This window comes from Cavenderia fasciculata (genome assembly GCF_000203815.1).
Source record: "Cavenderia fasciculata unplaced genomic scaffold Scf_ET2XIPL01COFD4-5, whole genome shotgun sequence".
NCBI classification, from domain to species: domain Eukaryota; phylum Evosea; class Eumycetozoa; order Acytosteliales; family Cavenderiaceae; genus Cavenderia; species Cavenderia fasciculata.
The window spans coordinates 1,952,599-1,968,921 of record NW_004457695.1 but is presented as its reverse complement, the minus strand read 5'-3'; the positions used below and the strand labels follow the sequence as shown (position 1 = coordinate 1,968,921).

Genomic DNA, 16,323 nt, shown 5'->3' with positions numbered 1-16,323 from the left:
GATAATATATAAATAAATAAATAAATGACTTGAATTGTGTATGTGTATGATAATTACTATCTATCTCTTGTTCATTAAAAAAAATGAGAATGTTTTTTAATTTCTATCTTTTTGCTTTTGTTGGGGATTAATCATTAAATTAATTTAATTTTGGTGAGAGTGTGGGTGATGTCACTACTCTGATGTTCAAGTCATAGTTTTCTCTCTCTTGACTCATAAATTTAGTAGTATTCCTTTTTATAATAACTGTGAGTGGGTGAGGGTGAAGCGAATGACGACGAGATGGGGGTACTCATAAAATTTAGTAGTTATTTTTTTCCTTTTAAATATTAATATGAGTGAAGAGAATGATGAGGAGATGGGGTGTCTAGATAGTTAGAAAGGTTTTATACCATATAAATCACTCTTTCAGACCACTCTCCCCATCAGATACTGCTTGATGTGGATTAATAATGACCAGATCAGATCTCTACCTATGAAACAACAAAGAAGAGGCAAATTGGAAGACTTGAGTAGTGTTTATTTTGAATGAAGGAAAGAAAGGAGGGTGGTTTTTACTTTCGATTTTCAACCATGGTTTTGAAATATTTTTTCTCTAAGTCAGCAACCTACCCCTCAAAAGATATATGTCTATTAGTAATCAATAAACATTTAATTATTTAATCAAATTGATAATATCTTTAATCATTAATGAATTATCAATATTATAGATATATTTTTATCTTTATTTTAAGCATATTAATCATGAGTACAGCAACCCAAACTATCATTGCATCTCCAGCAGCAGAAGCAACAACAACAATCTCTCCATCTCCAGCAGCAGCAGTAGCAACAACAAAAACAATCACAACACCACCAACAGGAGCAGTCTTTCAACCATTCATTGGCAATCGCGTTAAACCAACATACCCATTAAGACAAGTCCAACGCATTAGAAAACAAATATCATCCACGTTAAATAGACATACAGGTGGCGACCAAGAACTACAATCAGAGGTTCTAAGAAGTTTCAGCATATCTAAACATGGAAGAGGATATCAAGATGTTGCTCGATCCCAAAGGAGAAAAGATCTACAACGATGGTACAGTTTTTATGGCTACAAGAGATTATAGTTGTCTCAACATCATTAGAAAGATGCACAAGGAAGCAAAAGATGGGAAAAAGAATCATTTTACAAAAACACAGTAAGTTGCATATATTATTATATTTAAAACTTCTAGTTCATTTATACTAATTCCTTTCTTTAAAAGAATATTATCATCGGTATCACCTTTTCATACTGCTTCACAACTAAGAGATTTTGGTTTCAAATTTGCAAATGGTGCATTCACAAACGCCAACAAACATGCAAAACAATATGGACCTGGTAGAAACATTAGAGCAGAGGAGTATACACAATTCTGCCAGGCTCTGGGACGATCTGATATCAATAAAACAGATGCCAACAAAAAGAAAATAATGGAGGATATTAAAGAATTTTATGCTCAAACAACGATTACAGAACCTTCTTCAAAATGTAGCACAAAGAACCAAAAGGATGCCAACAATAAGACAGTAAGAGTATCGACACCAATAAGAAAGCTACTGTGCCAATCAATTGCACAGGCATATGCTTATTATGTTGAATTTATTGCGAAAAAGTACAAAGACTGTTCAGACAATGATGAAAAGACACCAATCCATCGCAGTACATTTTACAAGTTTGTACCATCTGATGTTGAAATCTTCAACAACAGAACTGATACTTGTCCATATTGCCATCTATATGACGTGCTCAAGGCAAAAGCAGAAAAGACCACGCTCACAGAAAAGGAAGATACAGATTTTAAAACCTGTAAAATTCACAAGGAATTTGTTGAAAAGAGAAAAAAGGATTTCGAGAAAAAAAAGGAATCATTGACAAAGGATCAAGTCATTGTATTGATGGACTTTAAAGAGAATATTGCACTTGGAATGGGACCAGAAGAACTCAGTCAAAATTTCTATGGAAAACCACAAAGAAGCATTCTTGGAATGGTTATTTACCATAGAGATCCAGCGACAAATGAAGTGGTTAAAGAGCATTTTGATGTTTTTTCAGATGTTTTAAATCATTGTTCGTCATATGTGATTCATAGTATCAAGCTATTCTTTTCCACATCAGAGTTGTTCAAAGCTAGACACTTTTCACAAATCTTCTTTTGGAGTGATGGAGCAAAACATTTCAAGTCTGCCGAGATATTATCGTTTTGTATTGACCTTAAAAAGTCACCATCACAAAGCCTCAATAGAGTGGAATGGCAGTTTTCTGCACAATATCATGGAAAGAGTGATGTTGACAGACACTTTGCAGATCTCTCAAACATCACAGCTCAACAATCAAAATGTTATGATATTTATACTGGCAAAGATTTTATCAAGGTGGTGACAGATGTTACAGTTAGAAATAACCTTTACAAGTGTTCACAAGGAAGAAAAAAAGATTGTGTACAATTAGAGATCAAAGAGTTTTCTTTGGATTCATTAAAACACTATGATACCTATAAAAATATTGCAGGTTTCTCTGATTATAATGAATTTGTTTTTACCAACAAAAGTGTAAGTTTTAACCTCCTATCATATCCTACCTATAGAAACCATTTTTAACTTGATCATTATTTATTTTAGATGTACATGGGCAGTCATGAAGTTAATTATGAACTTGATCCCATTAGATTTACATATAAATTTTTGTCTCAAAAGGTAAAAGTAGGCCAAGAAATCGATATCAAGCGTGGTTTCAAAGAGGTTGGAGTAGAAGAAGCTCAAGTTGTAAAACTCAAACAAAATAATTATTTAATAATTAAAATAAAACAAACAAATATTATAAAATGTATACATACACTTGAGAGATGGTAAACAGGATTCAAAACTTTTGATTGCCTTTCTTAATGATGCACCACAAACATAATTCATTTATTTAAGAGTACTCACTAATTTTTAAAATAAATGAATTATGTTTGTGGATGATTAACCTAAGATTGGTATTAAAATAAATGTTTTATTTAATGAATGTGTGTTCAAGATTGAGTTTGAGGGAGATTAGATAATGATTGATTGATAATCTTTTTAATATAGATTGAACATTCGAAACGACTAAGATCAGGTGTTCTATGTATACCTGGGAATGCTGCCAAGATTGTCTTGAGATCGTGGACTGTTACAGAGTCGACTCCATGCCAATTGTTAGTGATGGTTTGTGGGTTGTATTTGAAATAAAACATCAATAGATCCCATTTACACAGGGCAATGACACGAGTGAGGACAGTTAAATTGGTCATAAGCAAGCCAGTGGTGCTACAAAAATCGATAAACTCTTGGGTAACAGGACGAGTCTTTGATATGAGAGGCGACAAGAGAGTATGAGCAGACATTGGCCCAGTTCTAAAGGAACCTCCTCCTCCTCCTCGGTGAACTGGCTTCATGTCTGAAGGCTTTGGTCCGTGCTCTTCAAAGTAGCGCAACATCTCAAGTTGAGAGTAATTGATGGCTTCTTTGAGGACTGTTTCAATGTTGGCGTCTGTAAGTGTGCCAACCTCGGCCATCAGATGGTAACGTTCCAAATCACCCATTCTACCAATATCGACAAGATCAGAGTCTAGTGACAGTTGTTTTTCGGCCTTGCTAGCATAGACCCACTTTCTCACCTCCCAAGTGGCCGATGGCAAAAGTTGGTAGGTTGACAAACTATTCTTGAGCACGTCATCAAACGATGGATATAACTGTGTGTACTTTTGAACAAATTGCAAATCACCAATAGACAGGTAGAAATGAAGACAGTTTGTTATGACTGCTTTGGCGGTGGGGAGGGATGTATCACCAAAATGACCTGATATCAACTGATCGAAAAATTGGTCCAAGTCGAATCCACCATCAGCCTGTTGTGCTTTTTGGTAAGTTGCAATGGTGACAAACTGACTTTCCAAAGGATTGGTTGTTGTACGTCCAAATCCATATCTTGGTTCGCCCCGACCTGGTCTTGCATTGATAGGTCCTCCAAATCCACCTCTCAATAAACCTCCACCTACAAATCCACCTCTACCTCCAAATCCACCTCTACCTCCATCTCCAAATGCCTGACTGGCCATGGTTGTACCTGGATTGTTTTGTTGGTGTTGTTGTTGTAGTTCTTGTTGCTGAAGAAGAGCCAATTCTATTTGTTGTTGTTGATGTAGATTTTGTTGAATGGCATGTTGTTGACTGTGAAGAAGCAATAGTGTTTTTTTGGCTCTTTCGTCTTGTTCTTGATCAATAGATACTTGAATTTGGGTTTGGAAAGTTTTTTGTAAATCGGCCGTTTGTTGGCGGTGCCATTCTTGCAATCTCTCCCTTCTTACGTGGAAGCCTAGTTTATCAGTCTCTTTTGCCTCGCCCTCTTCCTTTAATCTTTCGACCATCAAAGCTTTGACAATATCCAAACCATACTCAATCTTTGGTTGGACATTACCAATCAGAGCAAATGGAAGTGACTTTAATTTCTCGTACAAGTGACCAAGCAAAAACTGTACAGTCGATTCGGAATTGGGTGATTGGATGACTTGGTTGAGCAAGGTGACTGGATTAATACTGGCAAAGAGGTACAATTTGGACAACTTTAACATATCAGGACCGGGTTGCAAACAATTATCATTGAATTGGATGGTTATTGGAGACTTGAAAAAGACAACCTTGGTCGTGTTGTAGTTGTAGTTGACGCGTGGCATCAAAATGGAATTCTCGAGTTGTGGATTACCGAGTAGTAAATGTTCGTTTTTTTGTAACCATGAAAACAAAGTATTGCTGACTTGAACGTTGTTGGGTATCTCGTACGCCCTTAGGTTGTGGAGGAGGAAGGTTAGAGACGAAATGTTCGAGGTGGAGTATTGAGGTGGACTTTGTTGGTTAAACAACCAACGGAGCAATGGAATGGTTCCGTTCTGGAGTGCTCGTGTATAGTCAACTTGGTTCGGTCTCACACTAGGTCTCTTTGTCTCCAATTGCTGCGAAAAGAATATATCAAATGGATTTACAAGTTTGGCACTTTGCTTTTGATCATAATATAGATCAAACACATCAAGATTTTTAGTGGGCTTGGAGGAGGAGGAGGGAGAGTGGTGAACGGTTTTGCTTTTGCTTTGTTGACGGTTTGGCAAAAACTTTGTACCAAATGCCGACACGTGATGTTGTGGTAATCTACTATAAGCATTTTCAGTGTCAACGATTTGTTGTAATCGATCGGCTTGGAGATGGAGGTGTTCAAGTAGCTGGTTGGACTCTGTATCCCCGCCTGCTGGCATTTCCATTTTGCGCAAGTTGATTCTGTTTTTGAGGTCGGTCAATTGTTGTTGATCGGGTGTGGATAGTGTCGTTCTTGGAGGGGTGGGCTTGAGGTGTTCCATCACCTTTTCATTTCTTTGGAAATGTGCAAACAAATACATCAAACCAAACTTGTTGTGAGAAATGGTGAGAGCCGAACCTGTTCTCTGGTTGGGAACAAGCATTTGAGGACCGTTGGATGTATGTGGACGGATATAGGGAGTGTCGATATCGATAAATCGGAAATACTCTGGATCAAAAGTAAACTCTTGCAGTAATGCTTTGACAACCATTAAATTGTCGAATCGAGCAGCTTGGATGAGGACAGACGGACAGTCAAACATATCCTTGTATCTTCCAAACAAGAGTCCAAACAACTCCTCGTCAAAGCAATGTGTCACAAACCTGAGGATACCCTTGGACGTGACAAACATTGGTTGTTGCGTCTTGAGCTTGTATGCCCACAATCGTCGTGGCCATTGTAAATAATCTTCCAAGTTATAACACACCTCTTTCCATGGGATAGTAGTCCGTCCAAATGGATGAGTAAATCTTAAAATACTCTTTACCAAATATGAATTTTGAAATACTCTTGAAATAACTGATGTATCTATTTGATCTTTCATCTCTACATCGATACCCTCTTCTTTTTGTTTTAGTGTTGATTGATTTGGTGTTGTTGATACTATCTTTTTAGTTTGACGATTTGGAATGATTCCATATTTTGACTCTATCATTTCAATGACACTACTAGATACAGAGTCACTGTGCAATAGATCGAATCCCTCGAGAATAGAATTGTTTAACAATCCAATAGAGTCGAGATAGGTGAGGACATCCAATCGACCAATCCAAATTAAATGGTGAACTCGACGAAGAGTCAGCATTGGCACAGACGATGAGACTGATAGAGTTATATAATTGTCATACAACAACTTGGCAACATCCAAACGATTTGACTTTAATGCACGGTAATAGAGTAGGGAGACTTGCGACATTTGTATGGCTTTCATATGCACACTTTGTGCATAATCCAAATTTGGTGGAATATCACCCAATACTTTTTTGTTGTCCAATGCAAACTGTAAAACTCTAATATCACCAAAACTTTTAATATATAAATACAAATTGTTTTGGGAGAATTCATTGTCATTATCAGCAATATCTGCAAGGTGTTGGAGATGCAAAACTAATTGATAATTACCACATCGGATGGCTTGACCCAATACAACCTTTAATTCTTCGATGGTGAGGTTGAATTGAGCGAGTTGTTTGAGTGACCCCTTTTGTCCAATCATCAAGAGTGACGGTTCACCAAGCTTCTCCTTTCGGTTCTTTAGAATAAAGTCAACGAGGTTGTCATTGATACCATCGAGGAAAGCATCGTCGGCCAAAGTGGTTTTAAAGTGTGAGGGAGAAAAGATCTCGGCCTGCAAACGAAGACAGTGGAGATACTGGAATATCTCGAGGTTGCCGAGACGCGCAGCCACTGAAAACCAATGGAATTGATTGAAATGGTTACAAAGGTTGGTAAAGATAAAGTCGATGGTATTGATAATACCCTGTTGTGATTGATTGATAAAGATCGACTCTACCACTTCTTTGGGGATAACCAATGAATCCAATAGTACTAGTTCCAATTGTTGTGGGTTGTATTTGGTTTTCAAAACATTGAATAAATGTCTGATAGTTTCCAAATTAAAATTGAAAATGGACATTTGTAAGAGTTTGATTGGTTCTAGCACTGTTTCAGGTCTGTTGGCAAACAACTTTTCATCGACAAGGAATTGGTAAACTGAAAATGCGTGCTCGTCACTACGTGTTCTAAACACATTGATGAGTGCCTTTTTACTGAAACGATGGATATGCGGAACAACGAGGGTTGATTCCTGGAGGAGATACGATCTTGCAAAACGAACCTGTTCTAGTGACCCATAGCCACACACCAAATCAAATACATGTTGTTTGAAAAAGACGCGTAACTCTAGATCCAACAAGAACTTTACGACCTCTGTATTGTTCATGCGAATCAAATCGACCAACGCCGGCTTATAGTTGATGGCAATCTCGCTAACCGTGTGTGGTGGATAGAGCATGACCAACTCTAAAATCATCAATTTCATCTGTTCAAATGGAGTGCCGGAGAAACTGGCAAACTTGGTATCGGACATGAAATTGGTAACCGACACCATAGTTGACTCGTTACGATTGTATGATACATAGTTGGCGTTGAGTGCGTGTATGACTGATCTCACATACCCGCCGCGTACGTGTGCCGGTGTATCGATCCAGTTTTGCTTGGTGAGACCGAGAAGATGAGAGATAAAGGGGACGGGGTCTCTGGCAGCCAATCCATCCCTGGTAATATGCTCGGGTAAAAGGTAAGCCAAGTGAAAGAATACATTTGGTGTGATTGGCTTGCCGATCAGCTCTACTCTTGTTTGTGTCCACATGGCAGACACTGACACTGCTTTGTAGTAGGCACTCTCCCACGACTTTATAAATACATCTTTGTCGACGACCAAATCATTGTCATAAAGTAACGCCAACTTTAGACAATTACCAGTAATGTCATGTCTATGCAGCACCAGTTTTAATTGACCGTAATCAAACTTTAAATCAGATCGTGTGCGTGCATTGTCTATCTGTCCCAATAAATAGACCGATAACTCCCTGTCACCTTGATCATATTTCTCCTTTTTCAAACCATTGAGGAATGATTTGACAATGTCGATCTTTGACTTGCCAAACTTTTCAAGTAGGTAGTTGAAAGTGACGATATCACGTACTCTGTTTACAACCTTTTTGCTACTAAACAGTAATGGATGTTTTTCATATAATTTGTAGACCAATGATGACTCGAGAGAGTTGGGGAGGAGACCGGTCTCCTCTTTGACCGAGCAAGCCAATAGAATAGAGTCTTTTGAAAAGTTGAGTGTCTCTCCACGATCAATCTTTTCCTTTAACACGGTGATGAAACCATGTTTGATCATCAAATCTACATCAACCAACTGATTGTAATTGTAGATATACGATCTTCTGTATTTCAAAGACAATTGATCAAAGTCCAACTTTATCAATTTTGTTTGTGATATATAATGTACATGTTGAAAGATTCTACTACTTTCCTTTTCAAATACTTTTCTAAATAATAATAAATCTCCCCTATTAAAATAATAATAATATATAAAGGTTAATATCAAATCATATGATTTCAGACAAGAGAATACACTTACATTTTTAAAGTGAAATATACAAAGTTGATAGATGTTAAGAGAGATGAGATAATTATTAAAAAAGTATCAGAAGAAGAAGAGGTACTTGTAAACAAATAAATTTAAAGATAATGAAGTGACAAATGCAAATACAAAGACAATGATAAAGATAATCTCCACAACCCACGTCACGCTAAACTTTTTAAGATTCTTAGAAAAAGATTTTTTGCAAGGAGGTTCGGAATGAAGCAAGATGAAACTAGATGCGCGAGAAGGCCATTCACCGACAAAGAAAGAAAGAATGATTGCAAAGCAATAGCAATCTTCTCTTGTCTCTTTGACGAGCGACCTTGAACTTCAGTCATTCATCCATTCTTTCATCCTCCGATTGAAATCAATTATGAATGAATAGATAGATAGATAGATATGTTCGTTCTAAAAAGGGGTTAGGGGGGGGGGGGGGGGGGGGAGGAGGGGAGAATCGAGTAGAGTTGTATGATGTATCTGTGTGGTGATGCATATACGAGGCTTACACAAAAAATAAATTAATTAAAATAAATTAAAACAAAAAAAAGGCAAAGAGACGGTGTTGAGCTGTTTTGCGAAATTAAAGAGTACTCGTCTAAAGTTGAAACACTGCTGCTGAAACGAGATATTTAAAATATAATATATTATATATTATAGTGCAGACAGACAGAAGATATACATCAATATGGGATACATGGACAGTCATGACGATAATGATGAAGATGACTATATGATAGACGAAAACAACAACCAAGACGACACCGACAACACCACTGAAAATGGTGTCATATTACATACTAGCAATAATAGTAATAGTAGTAATAGTAGTAATTTAGAAGATGATGAAGAAGAAATATATAATAATAATAATAATAACTATGACGATGAAGAAGAGGAGGATGAATCAAGTAGTAGTAATTTAATACAAAAGAGTAATAATAGTAATAATAATATTAAAAATGAAACTGTCGAGAAGGAAGTAACACATGTATTTACAGATCATAATCATAAACATAATAGTAGTAATAATAGAAATAGTAATAATAATAATAATAATAATAATAATATAATACATAGTAAACAACAACAACCAGTAGAATTAATAGTTGCATCATCACCATCTTTGATGGTAACTGTACCTCCACCTTCACCTAAACTTATATCTCCACTTCCTTCTTCTTCATCTACTTCTTCTTCTAATGTTAACAGCCAAGCAACATCACCAACAAAGATGGTACGATTTAAAAAAGAAATGAGAATGCTTAGTGGTAGTGGAAATGTAACAAAGATGGAGATGGAGAGTGAAGAGGATGCGTCATTGTCGTCGTCGTCAATGTCAGTGTCTAGTTTGGACGAGAATGACTTTTTAGATTCACAACAAGACCCCTCTTTACGAATGGCAAATCTCGACCCCTATGAACGAATATTAAACTATTGCAACAAATTAAGAGTCGATGCTCAAATATACAAGAGAGAGTTGACTCTGACCATATCCTATCTACTTTGTTTTGTGTCACTTGGTATTAGTGTTGGTAGTCTTGGTCCGACACTACTCAGTCTATCAACCAATACTCACAGTACATTGGATCAGGTCGGTTACTTTTTCAGTGCAAGAGGACTTGGCTACTTTTTCGGTAGTTTTAGTGGCCGTTTCTATGACCGTGTTCCAAACGGTAATTTAATATGTGGACTTGCCACAATATTAATGGCTGTTGCTTTATTTTTAATTCCATTATCTCATAATGTATGTAAACAAATACACAAATACAAATACAATATATATATATCACATAAAGGTATAAAATATTAATTAACTTATGATTATTTGTTTTTTTGAACAATAGATTTGGTTGACAGGAATAATATTCTTTTTTGAAGGTGGATTTGCTGGATTAATCGATTCAGGTTTAAATACAATGATTGTTTGGGTTTGGCAAGACAAGGTTAATCCATTTATGCAATTATTACATTGTATGTGTAAAACATTACATATACATATATTTATTTATTTACCTACTATTTATTAATTTAAATTTCAATTTCTTTTCTAGTTGCATTTGGTGTTGGAGCATTATTGGCACCATTTTTAGTTAGTTTTATGATAAATTCATCATTGTTTACACAGTATTTGGTATTGTCGATTATCATGTTTGCAGCAGGTGTGCCAATATTTTTCTTGCCACCTGTCAAACCAGACATTGTAGCAAACGATCAAGAATCACAAGAGGTAGTTTCAACGAGTGAAAAGAGATTACGTCTCGAGGTTATTATAGCTGTGTCTATATTCCTCTTTTTCTATGTTGGTGCAGAGGCTGGTTATGGTGGTTGGATCTACACCTACTCTAAATTAAATCTCAATTTCGAGGATCAATCAGCTGCTCTTTTAAATTCACTCTTTTGGACAAGTTTTACTATTAGTAGATTAGTTGGTGTTTTTGTTTCAATGGTTTTAACTCCTCATGTAAGAAGAATTAATTAAAAAAAAAAAATAGAAAAATATTGATTGATTGATTATTAACTTAATTTTTCTTCTTTATTTATTTATTTTCTTTTATATTTTTTTTTTTGAAGCAAATGGTAATGATGGATATTGGTGGATGTTTATTTTTCTCTATATTATTGGTATTATTTAAAAGTTCATCAGTTATTTTAATTATATCGACTGCTGGATTGGGTATTTCATTGGCATCTATTTTCCCAACTTGTTTCTCTTTGCCTCGAAACTTGAATATGCCAGTGAGTGGTGAATCAACTTCATTCATGGTGATTGGTGCTGTGGGTGGAGAAATTACCATTCCTTGGGTGATTGGTCTTTGTCAACATCATATAAGCATGCATTCTTTGCCTTGGATTGTTATCATTACATTGGTTGTATCATCATTTATCTATGTTGGTATTGTGGTCAGAGCTAAAATGGTCAGAGCAAGTGAGCGAGGTGAACAATTGGAATTGAATTTAAAGTTATTAAATATTGTAGATTTAAAATCACCTCCAATTTTTAAAGATCAACAAACAGATTAATAATAGTAATAGTAATAATAATAGTATTATATAATAAAATTTATTATTCTATCAAACTACTAGTTCATAGTAGCTTTACACAATCCTTTCAAACAAATTATTTATATTTTATAAATTTAATATTTTATTAGATTATTTGAGTATTGATTTCAATCAATATTGCTAAAGGAGGTATAAATATCAATCAATGATTAATAATTATAATTTTAAATAAATTAATTTTTGCGTAGTTGGTTGGTTGGTTGGTTGGTTGGTTGGTTGGTTGGTTGGTTGGTTGGGAAACAAATGAATGTATGAATTATAAAATATCCTCCTCATCATCATCGTCGTCATCACTATCACTATCCAATGATGATCGTTTAGATGTATCTGCACCTATTGGTTTAGAGGCTGTTGTTGATGTAGTTGACGTTGTTGAAGTGGTTGTTGATGATGTAGATGGCTTGGATGGCTTGGCCAACAAAGCATTCATGTTTTGTCTGTACTGTGATGGAGCAAGTGGTTGTAGTGATTTAGTCTTATCATTACCCAATGTATAATCAATTTTGAATTTTGGTTCCATTGATGATCCTTCATAAACAATCACTTTAAAATTAAAAATAAATTAATTTAATAAATAAATTAATTAAATATATAATATAAATCTTTTTCATTATTATTATTAATAATACATACAATAGAAATTAGAAGAGGAAGCAACAACTTGAGTAATTTTTTTAGTTAGGAGGAATGGATCATCGATGTGATGTTTGGTTGGAATCCATGCAGCTTCTGTAGATAGTTTATAATCGATACCAAATGTATAGACGTCATTGGTTGTTGTATACAAAATATTGTAGTATCCGCTTTGAGAGATTTGTGCTACATTTTTCAATACCTTTCGGTCGCCAGTATTGAGTGGCTCGGGTTTGAGGATAGACTTGTGGTATTGACCCCATACATAGCATTCACCATCATCAGTGATCGCTGCCGAGTTGAATGCACCAGCACTAATCGATTTTAATTTAAGACCTGCAAGTGAGTCGATTGGAATTGGTGATTGTCTCGTTTCCTTGACTCCATTACCAAGCTGTCCTTCTTCACCTCTACCCCATGCATAGATTGCTCCATTTTCTAAAAAAATATCAATCAAAACAAAAGTTAGTAATTAGTAACAATGTCATGTTGGTAATATGTTTTTTTGTTATTACTCCAACAACATACGTAATAAACAAAGAGTATGTTCATCACCACAAGCAATTTGAACAATTTTAAAGTTTAAGAATCCAGTGTGTTCTATTAGGGTTGGTTCTTTACGTTGTACAGAGATTTGTTTAACCTTTACAAATTGACCAAGACCTAGTAGATCACTACGTCCCCATGCATAGATATTGCCAGTATCATCAACAGCATAGGAATGCTTTGGTCCAGTTGCATAGAGATCAATTTTTTTGTTGGCAAGGGTTATGACTTGGTTGGGAGAATACTTGTTTTCATCCGTCTTGATACCAAGCATATCAGCACGTCCAGTACTGTACAACGCACCCTTATCACACAAAAACATAGTATGATGGTGTCCACAAACAACACTCTTGGCACCAATCTTTAAATTGGTAAATTGTACCAATTGATCATCTTTTGATGGTGACATTGCTCCCAATTGTCCATCCTTGTTTGATCCAGAATAATAAAATTTACCATCCTCTATTGAATAGAAAAACAATAAATTAATTAGATACTCTATCGACTACTCTCTTTTCATTCTTCTCTTTATACTTACTAGAAACAAAATAAATATGATCATGACCAACACTAACATATGCAATATCAACTAAAAAGGAAGGGATGATAGCAGTCATTTGTTTATAGTTTGTGCTGCCCTTTGGACCTTGTACCAATTGCTTTGATTCATTGTTACCGATTGCAACGACGAATCCACCTTTGATGGCAGATGATTCAGCTTGTGGTACTACGATTGTCAATTTATCTTGTGCTCTCTTTTCCTTGACCTCGTCTACTTTGGTCGACACTTTATTTGATACACTTGTACTAGCAGCTGATGCCTTTTCAGCTAAACTTGATGTAGTTGCTGATGCTTTTTCTTTTAATTTTTTAAACATCCTCTCTCTCTACTATCTCTTATCTATATTATCTATCTATCTATCTACTATTCGTTATAATGAAAGTTGTAATGGTTGTCGTTTCATTGTAACCCATTCTAGATGAAATTTTTAATAAATTAAATTAATAATTTGTTGCTGCTGCGTATATATTCCATCATAGGTTGTCCTCATTTGTCTATTAGCTCAAACGATCATGTTGTCAACCTTTTTTATTATTCGCCAACATTCTTTGATTTTGAGACCTTCAACCTCACCTTCCTTTATCATTCCCATTCATTCATTCATTCATTCATTCATAAAGAAATAAATAATATTTAGTTATTAATTGATCAATTGATAGTTTGATAGATATCACCACAATCTAAATCTATCTAAACTTCCTCCACTCAATCAAACCGAGACCCTCTCGTCTAGACAAAGATTTATATAAATTAATTTAAAAATTGTAACTTTCCTTTTTCGGCACCTCATTTGGCGACATGTCGTCGAAGCAATTTCATCACCGATGACAACACACCTCACTTTTCAAAAAGCAATTTTATTTATTTGTGTGTGAAGTTTGTTTGTTTGTTTGTTACTATAGCTACTTCCCCTTTACACAAATCAACAACATTCACAGTCAATAATACTCTTGCAAGGTGAAGGAAGGAAGGATAATCACAGCACTCTTTTATAAATAGTTTTATAGTTATATAGTTTTAAAGAGAGAACAATTAATTAATTTAATATAATATAATATAATATATAAATAGAAATAGAAATGGCAACAGCAGCAACGATTGGAGTAAGCGAGTTGGAAGGAGTAACAGATGCTTATAAAGAGTTAATGGAGAAAGCAAGTGCTCAAGACTTTGGTGATATTGCACAGTCTGGTTGCTTTATACCCGTTGGATTGGATGAACAGAGTCATCCCGTCTACTTGGTATTGGCTAATAAACTACCATTGGGTATTAGTGGTTTAGATAAAATGATGTCTTATATGTGGTATGTAATACAATAGTAGCAGTAGCAATAATAGTGTAATGATACTCATTTCTTATTCTCTACTTTTTTTTAGTAAAACATTAGAACCTTTGGTTACTGGAGGTCATTATAGTATCATCTATTCTCACCATGGTTTGGCTCAAGAAAGTACACCTGACCGTGCATGGTTATTAAAGACATACCAATTATTACCAAGAAAGTAAGTTATATAAAATGAATGAATGAATGAATACATGGGATCGATGTGTACTATACAGTTGAACTTCTAATACTAAAAGTTGTATTCATTGATTCATTTAGTTATAAAAAGAATCTAAAACATTTCTATATACTTCATCCATCAACATGGTTAAAGGTATTGTTTATGATGATGTCACCATTTTTGAGTGAAAAGGTTTGGAGACACAAGGTTGTCTATTTGGACTATCTCCAAGAATTGCCAGATACTCTGGATCGTGCACTCATCAAATCCAAAATACCACACATTGTAAAGGAACACGACAAACAATTGTTGGCACAACCAGAGGTTGCCGAGACTGTCATGTCATCGATGGAAGTACTTGGCAAGGAACTAATGTCATCGTTTGCTACTCCATTCAGTGTATTTGGTGGTACCGATCCTTCTAAATGGGATAATGCATATGGTGATAATTATAAGAGTTCTTATAGTACAACAAATAATCAAAATGATTCAGATGACGATGATGATGAAGATGATGAAGACGATTCAGACGAGTAAAGTTTAAATCGAATCTATCATCATTTATTCCCTATATCTCTCCCCCTTTTTTTTTGTATATAACAACAATTTTAACCTTAAAGTAATAATAATAATAACCAAGTAATAGTAAATCATAACAACATATCGTAGTTTTTGAATTAATATATTAATATCCAACCATCCAACCAACCAACCCTTCTTATGGCCATCCATTTTAACTATATAAATCATATATATGTTATTAACAAATCAAACAATAAATTGTAATATCTGTTTAATGTATGTGTAACCAAGTATATCTTCTTATTTCAAATAACATTATAATGTTCAATATATATCTATTCCTATGTTTGTTTTATAATACTATTTTGTTTTATTTCGCCATCTCTCTTTGACTATATAAATATCTATCTGCTGAATAGGGTAGGTAGGATGATCATATATGATTGATTAGTCATCTATCTTCAAAAGATATCAATTTATATATGTATACCTACATTCATTCGTTCATATATTATACATCTACTGATGGTTGTGTATGTTGTTTACAAAAAAATCATCCTAATACTATTATTATTGGGTCGTTAATTATGATTCTATTCTATCTATTATTCTTGTATTGATTCTATTTAGTTTTGTTGTTGCTTCTTTTGTTGTTCGATATCCTTGGCAGTCAAGTATTGGTCGCCAATGAGTGGGAGGTGCTTGAAGATGATTCTTGGTTGAACAACGTATAAGAGACCGAGGGAGGCAGTAGCACCCCAGAATGAAAGAGTGACACCCCAAGTCTTACCAAAGTGGACTGCTTGCTTGATGGTGGTGTTGAGCTTGAGTTGGATGAGTGGGTTCATTCTTGTTCTTCTAAATTAGACTAATATAGTTATATAGTTTGAAACTAATACTGATTACTCCTCATAAAGTGCAAGAAACGAATGATCA

General features: G+C 34.9%; 6 protein-coding genes across 6 annotated transcripts; 3 read left to right on the top strand and 3 right to left on the bottom strand.

The window, feature by feature from the left end:
• Positions 1 to 83: 83 nt before the first annotated feature.
• DFA_08389 (uncharacterized protein) lies at positions 84 to 2,956 on the top strand (the record flags this gene model as incomplete). Its single annotated transcript, XM_004355825.1, has 6 exons — positions 84 to 91; positions 735 to 1,006; positions 1,062 to 1,185; positions 1,222 to 2,578; positions 2,648 to 2,791; positions 2,945 to 2,956. 6 exons carry the CDS (start codon positions 84 to 86, stop codon positions 2,954 to 2,956), a joined length of 1,917 nt encoding a protein of 638 aa, XP_004355878.1.
• Positions 2,957 to 3,039: 83 nt separating this feature from the next.
• On the bottom strand, positions 3,040 to 8,894 carry DFA_08388 (uncharacterized protein; the record flags this gene model as incomplete). The annotated part of the gene is made up of 4 exons (XM_004355824.1): positions 3,040 to 7,165; positions 7,574 to 8,458; positions 8,551 to 8,634; positions 8,839 to 8,894. 4 exons carry the CDS (start codon positions 8,892 to 8,894, stop codon positions 3,040 to 3,042), a joined length of 5,151 nt encoding a protein of 1,716 aa, XP_004355877.1.
• Positions 8,895 to 9,241: 347 nt separating this feature from the next.
• Positions 9,242 to 11,577, top strand: DFA_08387 (uncharacterized protein; the record flags this gene model as incomplete). Its single annotated transcript, XM_004355823.1, has 4 exons — positions 9,242 to 10,300; positions 10,401 to 10,527; positions 10,608 to 11,017; positions 11,128 to 11,577. 4 exons carry the CDS (start codon positions 9,242 to 9,244, stop codon positions 11,575 to 11,577), a joined length of 2,046 nt encoding a protein of 681 aa, XP_004355876.1.
• A 298-nt stretch (positions 11,578 to 11,875) lies between these two features.
• On the bottom strand, positions 11,876 to 13,773 carry DFA_08386 (uncharacterized protein; the record flags this gene model as incomplete). The annotated part of the gene is made up of 5 exons (XM_004355822.1): positions 11,876 to 12,162; positions 12,253 to 12,690; positions 12,781 to 13,260; positions 13,337 to 13,657; positions 13,725 to 13,773. 5 exons carry the CDS (start codon positions 13,771 to 13,773, stop codon positions 11,876 to 11,878), a joined length of 1,575 nt encoding a protein of 524 aa, XP_004355875.1.
• A 666-nt stretch (positions 13,774 to 14,439) lies between these two features.
• Positions 14,440 to 15,402, top strand: DFA_08385 (uncharacterized protein; the record flags this gene model as incomplete). Its single annotated transcript, XM_004355821.1, has 3 exons — positions 14,440 to 14,663; positions 14,737 to 14,862; positions 14,964 to 15,402. The coding sequence occupies 3 exons, from the start codon at positions 14,440 to 14,442 to the stop codon at positions 15,400 to 15,402; spliced, it is 789 nt and encodes a 262-aa protein (XP_004355874.1).
• Positions 15,403 to 16,013: 611 nt separating this feature from the next.
• DFA_08384 (uncharacterized protein) lies at positions 16,014 to 16,235 on the bottom strand (the record flags this gene model as incomplete). Its single annotated transcript, XM_004355820.1, has 1 exon — positions 16,014 to 16,235. One exon carries the CDS (start codon positions 16,233 to 16,235, stop codon positions 16,014 to 16,016), a length of 222 nt encoding a protein of 73 aa, XP_004355873.1.
• Positions 16,236 to 16,323: the final 88 nt, after the last annotated feature.